At 48.8% G+C, this 15,029-nt stretch overlaps 1 protein-coding gene across 1 annotated transcript; it reads left to right on the forward strand.

The window, feature by feature from the left end:
• The first annotated feature begins 3,071 nt into the window (after positions 1-3,071).
• Positions 3,072-9,531, forward strand: LOC105097340 (putative DBH-like monooxygenase protein 2). Its single transcript, XM_031454555.2, has 13 exons — positions 3,072-3,359; positions 4,193-4,339; positions 4,848-5,009; positions 5,249-5,332; positions 6,156-6,323; positions 6,506-6,608; positions 6,798-6,964; positions 7,282-7,373; positions 7,661-7,757; positions 7,896-7,955; positions 8,204-8,334; positions 8,884-8,998; positions 9,289-9,531. The coding sequence occupies exons 1-13, from the start codon at positions 3,072-3,074 to the stop codon at positions 9,529-9,531; spliced, it is 1,857 nt and encodes a 618-aa protein (XP_031310415.1).
• The last annotated feature ends 5,498 nt before the right edge of the window (positions 9,532-15,029 follow it).

A 15,029-nucleotide genomic window follows, 5' to 3' on the forward strand; every position in this document is an offset into this window, starting at 1 on the left:
TTGGAAACCAATAGTCTGAGAAATTAGATTGAAAAGGCCCACACCTACCGTCTCGGAAACTTCAGCATTTTAAAGACAACACTATGGAGACACTGAGGGGATTAGCAAGCAAACTGTACTATTTCAGGACCTGGGGCTGCACTATATTCAAGTTGGTGTCACAGACACTCGATAAATGAAGAAAGGAAATCAGAGCCCGGCGAGGCCGCAGACCCAGCTCCCCAGGGAGTCTGCATGTCAGGGCATGGCAGTGGCCCGACGTCCCGGGGATTTTTGCCTCTCAGAGTCACTGTTTTTTTGTTTTTTTGTTTTTTTTTCAATCTGCTGAAGTTTCAATACATATGACAGTAGGGTTCACACGAGTCTGGCAAAGGATGACAGTCACTGATGGCATTTGGTGACCGCCTAGTGCAGTCTATCACTCACTTAGCTCGCTCACTTGGTTCTTGACTTTTAAAATCATGTGGTTCTTGACTTTTAAAACACAGACAGGTTTTCATTCTGTACAATTCCGTGTCTAAAGTAACTTTGTTAACGTTGTCTGTATCATACTCTTTCAAATGTGCCTAATCTAGATGCGCACAAGATGTTGATCATACTGTGTACTAAGTAACTTAAGTGCCAATACCCTGTCATAGGGGTCACTATCTGGTTTTTTAACTACAGGTAAGTTTCAGATGTACAGCATTGTAAGGTGACATCGGTACACGCTAGAGTGCCCACCGCAAGTCCCGTCACCATCCGTCACCGTGCAGTTGACTGTGACCCCCTTCTCCTCTGGTAACTGCGGCTCTGATCTCACCGGCTGATTCACTTTTGCCGCCTAACCCAGTGTCCCAGCCTCGTCACGCAGAGGCAGATGAACTCTGGGGAGCGTTGCCCAAATCACCCCTCCTGAATACCAGAGCAATGCCCACACTGAGATGAGGTGTCCTCGCCTCGTGCACTTAATCCTGAAGTTTGCTGTGGAGACAGAGTCACTCTGGGGCTTGGATGGTGAAAGGCACGGGGGCTGGGAGAGGGGAGAAAACTGGGACTGGAGGGAAGAAGGAGAAGACGTAGGGGAAAGCCCCCTGGAAAGTCAGCCCCGGAGCAGAGATGCCCTGAGTTGCGATCACTGGCTCCCACCTCGTTCCTGGGCCCCCGCCTCTCCCCGAGGCCAGCCCTCCGACCAGAGGGCAGCTTGCAGGAGGAGATGCTGGGCCCTTCTCGGTTTACAGGGCTGGCTGTCCCGTCTCCCTTCGCCTTAATCCCCAAGTGCGATTGGGATCAGAGTGGCTCTGACACTCCTGTTATCTCCTCCCTGGGTTCCCGTTCCTCAAGGTTGGTGCCTCCCCGGGCTCCTCTTCTGGTCTTGGCCCGGCTCCCGTCCCAGCCTAGGTAAGCCTCTTCCTTCCAGACGGCTGCCCAGCTCCCCACCTTCTCTGCCCTGCTCAGAGTTGGGCATTATGATCGCCCCCTTGGGAAAGTTGTTTCCTCCCCGCCATGCCCCAGTGACTACTCAGGTGCTCCCAGCAGCTGCAGGCAACCTCCGCTGGGTCCTTACCAGCTTGGATGAGCTCAGTAGGTAATGAGAAGAATCTGCATGCCCTGAACGGAGGCAAAAACAGATGCTCCAGCTTCTGTCCATCCTCATTTAAGCTGAATTCCTGTGTGGAGATGTGTGGTGCAGTTTCTATGTCTCCAGGCACATGTCCTTGTTAATTTTTCCAGTCCTCTCCATTGTCTGTCTAATGCGGGAAGGACACTGAGGGTCAGACCAGGCGATTTCCAGCTCTGGACCAGCTGTGTCAGATGCTAGAGATTTTGGTCCCCTCCCTAAGGAGCAGCCAGCAAATGACACCAGCTCCCTCCACCAGGGCCAGCCATGGTGGATGTGTATGGCAGGGGGCTGCATGCCTTGTGGGTGTCTGTGACCTAAACAAATAACAGAAAGAGCACTGTCCTGGGGGCAGGGCCCCTGTGTTCCCGTGTTAGCTCTGCCACCGACCGACCGATGGGCGATCAGCCACTATGTGTATTTCTCCTTGGTGCTTCCGTTTCCTCATCTGGAAATGAAGTGGACTGGAACTTTTGGAAGATCAAATGGATCTAAAGTTCCTTTTCACTCTGGTGTTCCGATATTCTAATGTCTTCCATTCTTCTTTGTTGCCCTCGTACCGAAGTGCTTGCCAGTGGTGAGGTTGGCCAGGTCTCCAGTGGAGAGTCCCTGAATGTGACTTCTCTGCAAGGCAATTCATGGGAGGAAGGGAAAGGCACAAAGCATCCTAAAGGCAAATTCACATTTATTCCCCATTTTTCTCCCTCTCCTTCTCCTCCCTCCTCCTCCTCGTCCTCACTCCTCCCCAAGAATGTGCAGAAACTCAAAGCTGCCCCAGACTCGTCCATTGGGAAAGATGATTATGGCTCCTTTACCTTCACGCGTCCTTCCAGGATTAGGAGTCAAGACTCCTCCAGGAGATGGAAATCATAGCCTTCCCTTCCTCCCCTCCCAACACCTCCTCTCCTTCCTGTGCCGCAGGGAGGCTGAAAGGCTGGGTCACGTGCACCCACCCCGCTCCATCTGTGCCTCACTTCTGTATAGAGATGAAATAGAAAATGCCCATAAAAACTGGGGTAGGGGACATATGCCAGAGGGCAGAGTGCTGGAAAGGATATCTAAGGCTACAGGGATGGTTTGGAGGGGGGCGGGGGGTGGGGCGTGCAGAAAGGGAGAGAATGGAGGGGAAGAGAGAGAGAAATAGAAAGGGAGGCACAGAGAAACATCCTCCTTGATTTTGCAGGGTCCCCATGGGCAGGACGCCGGCACGCGGTTGAGATGGAAGTCTGAATGATTTATTCCTGACAGTTTCATGCCAGGTCCCTACTCCAGGGCAAGAGCAATCCGCCCTGGGCGCCTTCCACCTCCCCGGTTACGTAAGCGGCACCACTCTGAGCCCAGAGATAATCAGATCAGAAGAGCCCCCGGCGGTCCCTCCCCATGGCCCGGTGCCTGGCATAGGTAGGCGTACATATAAGTCCGTACGTCTTGAGTGTCCATCTAAGGAGAGGTGCCTCAGACCCCAGCAGCCATGGCCCGTGCCCTTCTCTTCCAGCTTCTCCTGCTTACGGCCCTGGCAGCCCCCTCCCAAGGCAACCACCTTGGCCCCACCTCTCGGCTGCGTTATTCCAGGTTCCTAGATCCTTCTAATGTCATTTTCCTGCGCTGGGACTTTGACTATAAGGCTGAGATCATTACTTTTGAGCTCCAGGTCCGGACAGCTGGCTGGGTGGGCCTGGGTGTAACAAATCGCTACACCAGAGTGGGAAGCGATCTGGTTGTTGGCGGAGTCCTGCCCGACGGCAATGTCTATTTCTCGGTGAGTCTGAGGGTCTCCTGCTGGGTGGAGGATGGTTCTGAATCCAGGAAAGATCCACATTTTCCAAACATTTCCAGGGACAGGCTCAGAACAGCAGCTGTGACTGACCTCTCCCTACAGAAATGGTCCATTGGAGAGTTTGAATCTAAATCTTCCAGACTGCAGGTCCCTAAGGTCTGAGAGAGAGAGTCTTAAACCACATCCTCAGTGCAGGTCACCGGGGGAGAGTCAAAGCTGTTTGGGATACAGTCCTCATCCTCAATTACCTTTAGGCTCAGATGGGTGGATTGCAGCATAAAACAGTCTAATAGCTTAAAATTGTTATACACTTTTGATGAAGCGGGCATTGGTCCACATTCTTTGCATGTTAAACCTCGCAGCATCACCATAAGCTAGATGATTATGATCACATTTTACAGATGAGGAAGCAGTTCACCCATCTTCCAGCCTCATCCATTCTGAACTGCATTTCTATGGTGAAGTGTCAATGTTAAGAGTCACATGAGAAGATGAACAGCATAGAGAGTTCAGAGAATAAATGAGCATTAAGGCTCAGGGATAGAGGAATATTAGGATTCATAGAGATGAGATTTGAAATGGGAGAAGTAAAGCCAGGTCAGGTGGCTTCACTCCATCAGACACCAGCCATCCCTCTTCCCCAGGAGTCCCCCCACCCCAGGATGTCATGCTCTCTTCTAGGAGCAAACTACATAACAAAGATATCGGTTCTGCTAACTTAGTTCTTTGTGGGAGCTAAAGGGACCCGGACTCCTCCAGAGTCGTGACCAATCTGAGGCTCTTGGTTTTACCCTTCGACCTTCACTGTTCCCCAGGACCAGCACCTGGTGGATGAAGACACCCTGGAGAAGGACGGGAGCCAGGATGCTGAGCTGCAGCGGCTCACGGAAGATGCTGTCTACACCACCATGCGCTTCTCCAGGCCCTTCCGCTCTTGTGACCCTTATGACCAAGACATCACGGTAAAAGAGGGAGGGGAGAAAAGCGTCCCATCACAAGCTGCTCTTCATTCTGGGAGGTGAAGTTCCCCCACCCTGGAATATCCATGCATCTCAGTCTCTGTTCCTAGGACCCTCATCTCTCTCAGCCTTTCCAAGCACTGCCCCCACATCCTGCCACCTCTGCGAGGCACCAGCCCTCTAAAGGGTGGCCTCCCACTGACTCAACCCCGGGCCACCCTCCCCAGGGCTCCCCTCTTGAAGGACCTGCCCAATCTCATTGAACTTCAGAGCATCACATACCAGATGTGGACACAGGCTCAGAGAGGGGATGCAAGGGGGTGTGTGACTCGCGCAACATTTCCAGCAAGTTAGCCTCTGAGGCCGACCTGGAACCCGACTAGTTCTGACTCCCAGTCTGAAGTCCCCTTCCTTCCACTGTGTAGACGTGGGCTTGTGTCGGTCGTGGGGTATGGGTGTGTGCAAGGTGCTGCTTGTGGACTGCAGCACCGCCATGCCCTGACACCCCCAGAGCGACACCGTGAGGGTGCTGGCCGCCTACGGCCCGGATGACACTCTGAAGCTGCATCGGGAGCGTACTTTTGTGAAGTCCATCTTCCTGCTGCAAATGATCCAGCCTGACGATCTCCATGTCCCCGAGGACACCATCATCCATGACTTGGAGCTCACTGATGTAAGCCCCTCCTCCCCCCCCCAGCTGCCTCCAGCCCCCTCTCACCTTCCGCTGAATCCAGACCTTCTTGCACCCAGTATTCAGTACATTCCTGAAATTGAGGTTATTCCGACTTCCCTCATGCCCCTGGGGATGGCCAGACTGGCCCTCACGTGAACGCCCTTCCCGGTCCTGTCTCTCCCCCTGCTTCTCCGGGAGCCTCACTCCCACCCGCTCAGCCTGTGTGTGTCCCCCTCCAGTTCCTCATTCCAGAGGATGACACCACGTACGCCTGCACCTTCCTCCCTCTCCCCATCGTCAGCAAGAAGCATCACATCTACAAGGTACAGCGGACCAGTGAGTGGGACACTGGCCAGGTGGCTGAGCCAGGCAGTGGGCGTGGCTAACTCTGAAGAGACAGCGTTCGGAAAACTGCTGGGGGAAGCAGGAGGGAAGTGGAGAACGTGGGGGCCAGGCCGGCTTTGGGGGAGATGATACGCTCGTGATTTCCCGAGCCCAGAACTACAGCCCCCAGGACTGTTTAATTAGACTCCCACAGGGCAGCAGGGATTTTAATGAAGGTCATTGGCAAATAAGTGTTTGCAAAGAACAAGGTGTAAGTCTTACCCTGGGCCCAGAATTGTGTTCTTTTTAGCCCAGGAAGAAGTGTAGGGTGTGGGGACGTGGCTAAAGGCTGTCAGGTCGGCGAAATCCAGCTAGAGGAAACTCAGATTGGTCACCCGATTTCACGTTTGAGTGATTTCAATTTTGATCAAATAAATAAAAGTATGGTCTTACAATGTGTATCAAACATGCCAATTGTTTTCTTTAGAGAGTGACCCCAACAACGCATGGTTACATGCTCGGATGTAATGAACCGATGAGGTTACTAAGGGAAAGTCGGAAGTCTTGGGATGTTCCCAGCTCAATCTAATATGCTGTGCCCTCAGGAAGGGGTTTAAAAAGGGGGAGGGTGAGAGAGGAGTCAGACTGAGTGCGAGGGTGGGGGAAGTGATGGGTTGGGGAAGAAAAAGCAGAGGAAGTGGAAGAGAAGGAGAAAGAGAGAGAAGTGGACACTGGGCATAGTTTTATTTGGGAAAAAGAATAGGGGATAAGGACTTGGCACAGAAGATCTTGACCGTGCTCCGTCCTGCTTCCCCCACCCAGTTTGAGCCCAAGCTGGTGGACCGCAACGAGACCATGGTGCATCACATCCTGGTGTATGCCTGCGGCAACGCCAGCACTCTCCCCACTGGCATCAGCGACTGCTACGGCGCTGACCCCGCCTTCTCCCTCTGCTCACAGGTCATCGTGGGCTGGGCTGTCGGGGGCACAGTGAGTCCCATGATGAGGGAAATCGCTGACTCAGGGAGGAGAGTGTTGTGGGGATTGCTGGGCTGATGGAAGGTGGGCAGTCAGGGGAGGTCCGGGAGGAGGACAAGAAGACAAGGGCTGGCCCTGGGTCCCTGCACCTGGTTCCCAGCCCTCTTGCTGCCAAATCCCCCTCCCTCCAACAGAGTTACCAGTTCCCAGACGATGTGGGCATCTCCATTGGGACGCCTTTGGACCCCCAGTGGATCCGACTGGAGATTCACTACAGCAATTTTCACAACCTGCCTGGTGAGCATCCAGAACATTTATGGAAGGACAGCTGGTGAGGCTGGCTGAGTCCTCCAGGCATCAGGAAGGTGTGGCAGGATGCCCGATGACTCCTTTTGCTCACAGCCCCACCCCTGCTTTCCCGGGCCTCTTTCTTCCCGCGCTGTGACCCGGCCTCCTGCCTCCTGTGACCGGTCCTTCCCACACCAGGTGTGTACGACTCCTCGGGGATTCGAATGTACTACACGTCGCAGCTGCGCAAACACGACATGGGCGTCCTGCAGCTGGGCTTCTTCACCTTCCCCATCCACTTCATCCCCCCGCACGCCGAGTCCTTCATGTCCTACGGGCTGTGTAAGACGGAGAAGTTTGAAGAGGTGAAGCTGGGAGGCGCGCCCCTCCTGAAGCCCCTTGCTCCCCATCACAGATCTGGTCTGGTCCTCCAGCGCGCCAGCCTGAGCCCCAGCCTTGGAGGATGAGCCTAGTGCTCAGGAAAGTCGCTGGCCTGGATCGTGCAAGGGAAGGCAGGAGTCAGGGATTTGGGGGCTGGAAGGGGAACCTAAGGGGTAGAAAATATAGGGTTGTGCTCAGTCATAAGAGGAAGGTGTCAAATAATGAAGGTGGAAAATTGAGGAGCAGGGCAAGATGAGACTTGCTAACAGACCAGGCGCATCTCCTCCCTGCCCCGCCACAGATGAATGGGGCCCCGGTGCCTGACATACAGGTGTACGGTTACCTGCTCCACACCCACCTGGCAGGCCGCGCTCTGCAGGCCGTGCAATACAGGTAAGGAAGACACGGACTGGAAGCTCTCCCTTCTGTATCTGCGAATAAATTTGAGGAATAATTATTTCTCCTGCAGCATAAGGTTATGCTTGGTTGGGAGTGGGAGGAGGGAGGAGTTAGAACTCTCCCTAGAGCAGAGATGACAGGAAGTAAGGTGGAAGGAGGAACTTTTCTGATTCCTGGGCAATCTGTGCCCACAGAATGACCCACACACTGCTTCTTTGCTGAGAACCCCTCCGCACTCCATCCTCTCCTTATTCCTGTCCCCTCCCCTTGTCTCCCTCCAGAAATGGAACCCAACTTCGAACAATCTGTAAAGATGATTCCTATGACTTCAATCTGCAGGAGACTCGAGATCTACCTTATCGAGTAGAGATCAAGCCGGTGGGAGTCTGGGGGGAGGCCTGGCTGGCGTGGGTGGGGGGACGCAGGATAGGCTTTCATTACCATCAGCCAGGAGAGTTCTAGGGCTGTACCTGTCCCTCCGCGTCTTACCTCCAGCATTTGTTTCACTCTGTGCAGGGAGATGAATTGCTGGTAGAGTGTCACTACCAGACGCTGGACCGCGACTTCTTGACGTTTGTAAGTGCCTCTCTCCCCACCGTGGTCCATGGCACTAGCCTCAGAATAGAGCCCCATCCCTGGCCTTCGCTATTAACTGACTCAGATTATTCCACTGAAGCCCCTTTCTTTCTCCAAAGGTATTTCGCATTCACATGGGGCTTTTCATGCTCTCACATCCCCATGATTGTCAGATGGGTACAAAGATCCCCATGTTCTCTGTCAATGACCCCTTAAAATTATCACACTCTCTCTCTCTTCTTCTCCAGGGGGGTCCCAGCACCATTAATGAGATGTGCCTCATCTTCCTCTTCTACTATCCGAGAAACAACATCTCCAGCTGCATGGGGTACCCTGACATCATCTTCGTGGCCCATGAGATGGGGGAAGAGGCATCAGAGTGAGTCACCCCGGAAGATAAGACCCTTCAGTGTGACCTCTAGAAGTTAGATAACTTGTGTACAAACTATTTGTCTTTTTCTCGTGCACTACCTGATTCAGTCCAAGCCTGTGTTCACTCTCAAGCAGTGAACCCTTCATCACTTGGGAGTACGGGTCCTCCCTGACACTCTGATGGAAGCGCTGAAATTCCTTTCCAAGAAGAACGCACATCTGTGGAGACATATCCACATTTCACAACCAATTTCAGGATATTTATTGGTTCCCTGAAGTCATTCCATCATTCTTGAAATTCATGGCCCTCAGTTTAAGAAACACTTCTTTAAAGAGTCAGAAGTTTCTCTTTCACTTTTAAAAAATCTCACCTCTGAGTTCTGATGACATTTCTCCTCCTGCCATGCTCATGACTGTCTCATTGAATTGTGAGACATTCCTCACGGTTTATGCCCACGTTGAACTGATGCTAACAAAAGTGAAGCTATTTTATTTACATTTGGTCAAAGCTTTAAGTCAGCCTGAAGCCAGTGTCTGTTCCTCCTGCCCACGGTAGTTCCATGGAAGGCATGATGGCCATGAACAATGTTGAATGGACCCCAGAGAACATTAAGAAGTCTGAGAAGGCCTGCAAGGAGGCCCAGCAGACAGTGATAATAAAGACCATTGATGTAAGTGTCCCAGGAGACCCCACCGTCTCAGGGTTGGGGATGGACGGGTGTGGGATGGTGCTGGACCAAGCCAGGAAAAGAGAAGAATGAGAGATATGAATGACTATGGCAGGAACGCTGGGCCAGAGAAGGAGAAACTGAGGGAGAAGAGGGCTGATGATGCTCTGGGTGTGCATTGGCGTCTCCGGGGCGGCTGCAAGGACTGGGGAAAACCAAATAAGTTCTCTGGAGAAGAAAGGAAGTGGGGATGCTTCCGCGAACCTTAACCCATTTTCTTCCTTCTTCTGCAGGAGATAGTGGAAAACACAACAGGCTGGGTTCAGGAAATCACCCCTACTCCCCGGGGCCCTTGCTCAGAGTCCTCTGGAGGCAAAGTGGAGCCCCAGGACAAAGCCCCTGCAGGCTTCAGGACCGCACCAGTGGCCCTCTCAGGCTCCAGCACTGCTACCCCAAGGCGCCTCCCCCTGGCTGCTCTCTTGCTTGGGCAGGGGGCTGTCTCTTGGCTCCTTGCCACCCTGCAGTCTAGAGTCTGACACTGTCTCCTCATGTCCCATCCTCAGGCCCTTCTCTGCTCAGGCCTCCCCTCATCATCAAGCATAGAAACACCCCCCTGCTTTGGCCCCCAGAGTCCCCCATCTGTGCCCCTCCCCATGACCCTAGCCCTGACACTGTAGACCTGGGCATGCCACAGATTCCATAAAGCCTCTTCCATCACGAGCCCTACAGTCCATCCTTTAAAGCTGCAGACGCGCAGGTGGGACCACACATTTTCTAACAACATCTAGAATCAAGGCTGGGTAAGGTGATGGCTCTCTGAGAAGTCCAGTGCCCCGGCTCATTCAAGGGGATGCCACGTGGGGAGGAGGGGGCTTGAATGCAGAGGGGGAGCCTGGTGAACCCTCCTCATCCCATGCTGACCCTGGAGGGGCTCCTGTTTCTCTTTTCTTCTAACATTTTTTTCCCAAACATCCCTGTGAGGCAGAGGCAGGAATCCACATGTGTGATTTGTAGTAAAGGGAGGAGCTCTGTTCTAAGAGACAAAGCTCAAGACACCAAATTAAATGGAATTCAACTTGCTTCCTGTTGTCATCTCTTTCCTTTGAGCCTTTGGTCCAGGAGAGGCATCTGGGAGGTACCTTGGATGCTCAGGGCATCTGAGGACCTGGTTGCCCAAAATGCAACATCTAATGTGGGCCCTGCTCTCCTCAGATGGTCTTTATTGACTCAACAAGTATCACATTCTTAACACTCAGATCACCTAACTGGCCAGGCAGGCAGGACGGGCTCTGAGAACAGGTCAAGGGCGTGCAAGTCCATGATCACCTTGCTCATTGTTCCTGTCCTCCAGAAGGGACTCCTACTCTGGATAGTCCAAGGTGTTTGGAGGGATCTCAGTTCCCTGGAGATCAGAGAGCTGGCCTCTCTAAACTGTCTGTCTCTGCTTGAGGAGCAGAGCATTGGTCTAGCATCCTAGTCCTGCTTCCTGGCAGAGCAACACCCCCTCCTCTGGGGCTGGAGAAGTGCACGAGTGATGAGCCTTTGTTGTCATTTTTCCTGGAGAATTCTGGATGCTCCATTTTGAGATTCTGCAAAATCCTCAGCATTCACACTCAACCCCTGCAGTCTTGCTGCTGGATCTTTTCAATGCCTGGGGTCACTTCTGGGGTCATGGTGTGTGAGCAGAGGGACTTGCTATCTTTATGTCAAAGAGATTTTTCAAAATTCATGACTATAAAGAAAACACAACTCACCTGAAGCTGGAGAGATTGTGTTCACTGTTGGGCTTCTCTGTTGTCAAGGGAAATGGAGGCTTTCCTTGAGGTAAAAATCTTAAAACACGCTTGAGGCCACTTGGCAGTGGTTTGAGGTACACAAACTACTTTCTACAGCAGGAAGAAATACACAGATTAAAATGAATCTAGACAGAAACCTCAAACAATCAAAACAGACCTTTTCTCGATGGCTTGCCCCATTAACAGATAAGTCTGACATTTCTATTCCAATCTGTGTTACCCCAGAGCCCCACTCTAAGCAAATTCATTCAACACCAATCTTTTAGAGAGAGAGAGAAAAAAAGAAGAACCTCTCTGGCTGGGTTTCAGATGCACAAACCACTGTCTGTGCTGCAGCCTTATTTTCAGGTCTGCCCTGACAAGTTCAAGTCAGCTGGGCAACTACCCCAGGGTTCTGCAGCGAGAAAATCTCCCAGGGCTCCCTCACCCAGCTCATGGCCCAGCATGGCTCCTGGCGCTACAGCTTTCTCTGTACCCCCTTCAATATCTGGTTCTTATTTTAGCTTTCCTTCTTTCATTTTATTTTCGTCTCCATCTCCCTATCCCAGGATTTAGTCATCACGCACATATTCACTGACCACCATCTGTGAGCTTGACGTTAGGTCAGAACAGGAGCTGCTGAAATGAACAGGAAATGGACAAGCACCCCTATGACCTTGTGGAGTCGAAGTCAAGCTTCTACGATCCTCCGGGTGGCCACTTTCTCCTTGAGTTTACACCATCTGCCCCTGAACCTTCCCCAGGGCCATGGACCATTTCCTCCCCTGACTGCTTCCAGAGAGGAACTATATTTATATCAATCTACAGGGAACGATTTGCTTCTGTGTTTAAAAAGGATGCACTTTATGTTATGCATACATAGTAGACAGGGGTCTTAACACGGCTGAGGGGATGTCTTAAAACATTCCTACATAGGGTAGGAGCCTAAATTAGATGACCTCAAGGTTTTTTCCAATTGATGTGCTTTGTGACTGCAGTTTTCTGGCGGCTTAATGATACAAAGCAAGAGGAAGGGCTCAGAGTTGAGGTGGAGATGGCTGAACCCAACTTCCTCCTACAACATCCCGGCAGCTGGGTCTCTGTCATCCCTCATCCCTCAGTGGTCTCTAAGTTCAGGTCAGCTCTGAATGATGCTAAGACTGTAACTCCTTTCCCACTTCACCTCCTCTACCATAAGCTCAATACAAAATTTAGAGGGTAAATGAAGGGTTTATTCCCTCGTTACTTTTTTCTGAAAGTAGAAACCACAAGCTAACGTTTACAAGAATTCTCTCTCTTTAACCATGGAATAAGAACATTCTGATAAAATTTCAAATGTATAGAAAAGCCACAAGAGTTCCCATGTGCTCTTTAACTAGCTTTATCCATTTATACTTTGCCCCATTTCTCTCTCCCTCTCTCTCTCTTCTCTTTCCATCTCTTCTGTTTTTCTTCCTCCTATCTCTTCCTCCTTCCTCTGCCTGTGTCTCTCTCCTTCATGTAATTGTTAACTTAGTTTCTTATTCCTGTTTGTCGAATTCTCATCACATTTAAATTCCTGCTATACTTAGCTGAGACTGAGCAAGAAAGCTCTCCAACTCCACAACTCCACTGCCACAGTGGCTCGCAACCTTGACCATATATAGGAGTCACCTGGGTGATGGGGGCAGCGTCCAGGCATTAGTAAATGGTGAACCTCTGCAGGTGTTTCCAGTATGCACCCAAGACTGAAGACCACTGAACCAGAAGTTCAGCTGCTCTTAATTAGTCTATTTTTTGGATGGACAGATAAGGATCTGTGAGGATCTCAGAGAAGGAGTGCATTTAGGGGGCTCAGGGACGTGGTTATTTACCAAGCATCACTCAAAAAATATACAGCAAAGAAGGAAGAGTCCTTGTAAGGACAAATAATGAATGTAGAAAAAATATGAAGTTAGAAAATCACCATTTAACAAATTTATAATAATTGAATTAGGCAAGAATTATCAATCGATGATAAAACCAATGGGAGAGGAATCAGATAGCTACATAGCCTCAAAATATCTCCTCATAATATATTTATTAATTGTGATGAGAAAAAAATAGTAGATTTGCTATAGAGAGACCTGGCAGACACCAACTCAGCCAAGTAAGTGAATTAGCATCACCAGCCATGGACAAACGGACAACACGTGCCTCCTGACATCTACCAGGAATGACATAACATCAATTCTATACCCGTCAAAAAAAAAATGTAAAACCTCAGTGTCATCATGAGGAAATATTAGCCAAACCCCAAATGAGAAATAATCTACAAAGATCTGGCTCATAATTGCCAAAATGTAAAAATCATGAAAGAAAAAGAGAGACTGAGGAATAGTTCCCGAGTAGAGGAGCCTAAAAAACAAAAATTCAATTAAGCAAGTAAATGCAACACGCAACACGTGGTCTCATCCAGATTATTATTTATTGCTATTGCCGTTGTTGCTGTTTTGTGTTTTTTATAAAGAACAGTTTGGGAATGATTGGTGGAATTTTACTGCTACCTGTTTATTGGTGGCATTGTATGAATATTAATGTCCTGATCTGGCTGATTATATTGTGGTTATGTAAGAATACGTTCTTGGGTTTTAGGAAATCTACACTAAGACATTTTATGACATTCAAGACATCATGTCTACAGACTCTAAAATCACACACTTGTGTGTGTGCACATGTGTGTGCAAGAGAGAGAAGAGAAAATGGTAAACAATTTATAATTCATGGATAATTGGGGAAATCTGGATGAAGAGTATACTGAAGTTCTCTATACTATTCTTGTGACTTTTCTCCAAGCTTATTTCAAAATAAACGTTAATTTTTTAAAAAAGAAACAAGCATAGGACCTATACAAAGAGAGTATGAAAATGGAGCAAAATTTAAGGAAAAAAAAAGATACATAAAGATTCACCTGGAAAAAAAGTAGATTTAGGAAAATTGTCAGTTATTCAGCAAGACTTTTTGACCGCTCTGAGCAGAGAACCTCCAGCCTGGAAGCTAGAGTATGCCCCTGAATTAATTTCAGCTGTCAGGCATCACAGAAGAGTCATTACATGTATTTCTTAGAGCTGCAACTCACTAGAATTTTATAAACAATTATTTAGCCACAAGATGATGAAATTTAAGTAAATAGGCATTTTTTCTTTTTTATTGAAATATAGTTGATATACAGTATTAGGTAAGTTACATGTGTACAATACAGTAAATCACAATTTTTAAAGATTATACTCCATCTATAGTTATTATAAAATATTGGCTAATTCCCTGTGTTGCAAAATACATACTTGTAGCTTATTTTACACATAAAACTTTGTACCTCTCAGTCCCCTACCTCTATGTTGTCCCTCCACACTTCTTTCTCCCACTGGTAACCACTGGTTTCTCTTTATCTGTGATTTTGCTTCTTTTTTTATTATATTCACTAGATTGCTGTATTTTTTAGATTCATTATACAAGCGACATCATACAATATTTGTCTTTCTCTGACTGATTTATTTCACTTAGCACAATACCCTCTAAGTCCATCCACATTGTTGCAAATGGAAGCTGTTATTCTCTTTTATAGCTGAGTAGTATTCCATTGTATATATGCATAGCATATCTTCTTTATCCATTCATCTGTTGATAAACACTTAGGTTGCTTTCATATCTTCACAATTGTAAATAATGCTACTATGAACATTGGGATGCATGTATCTTTTCTAATTAGTGTTTTGTTTTTTTTCAGATATATACTCAGGGGTTGAATTGCTGGGTCATATGGTAGTTCTATTTTTAGTTTCTTGAGGAATCACTGTACCATTTTCCACAGTTGCCGCACCAATTTATATTACCATCAACAGTGTACAAGGGTCCCCTTTTTTCCACATCCTCACCAACATTGTTATTTGTAAACTTTTTGATGATAGCCATTCTGACAGCTGTGAGGTGATACCTCATTGTGGTTTTAATTTGCATTTCTCTGATGATTGGCAATGCTGAGCATCTTTTCAAGTGCCTGTTGGCCATCTATATTTCCTCTTTGGAAAAATGTCTATTCAGGTCTTTTGCCCATTTTTTGATTGGGTTGTTTGGGGTTTTTCTGAAGCTAAGTTGTATGAGCTGTTCATATATTTTGGATATTAACCCCTTGTCAGTCATATCATTAGCAAATATTTTCTCCCATTCAGTAGGTTGTCTTTTCATTTTGTCGATGGTTTCCTGTGCTGTGCAAAAGCTTTTAAGTTTATTGGATCCCATTT

Source organism: Camelus dromedarius, chromosome 7 (assembly GCF_036321535.1).
Source record: "Camelus dromedarius isolate mCamDro1 chromosome 7, mCamDro1.pat, whole genome shotgun sequence".
NCBI lineage: Eukaryota > Metazoa > Chordata > Mammalia > Artiodactyla > Camelidae > Camelus > Camelus dromedarius.

What these genes read in the sequence shown, in the direction of transcription:
- LOC105097340 (XM_031454555.2), top strand. Translation starts at nt 3,072, where the DNA reads ATGGCCCGTGCCCTTCTCTTCCAGCTTCTCCTGCTTACGGCCCTGGCA. An exon ending in CAATTTTCACAACCTGCCTG is followed by an intron (nt 6,609 to 6,797) that starts GTGAGCATCCAG and finishes TTCCCACACCAG; the next exon opens with GTGTGTACGACTCCTCGGGG. An exon ending in ACCGCGACTTCTTGACGTTT is followed by an intron (nt 7,956 to 8,203) that starts GTAAGTGCCTCT and finishes CTTCTTCTCCAG; the next exon opens with GGGGGTCCCAGCACCATTAA.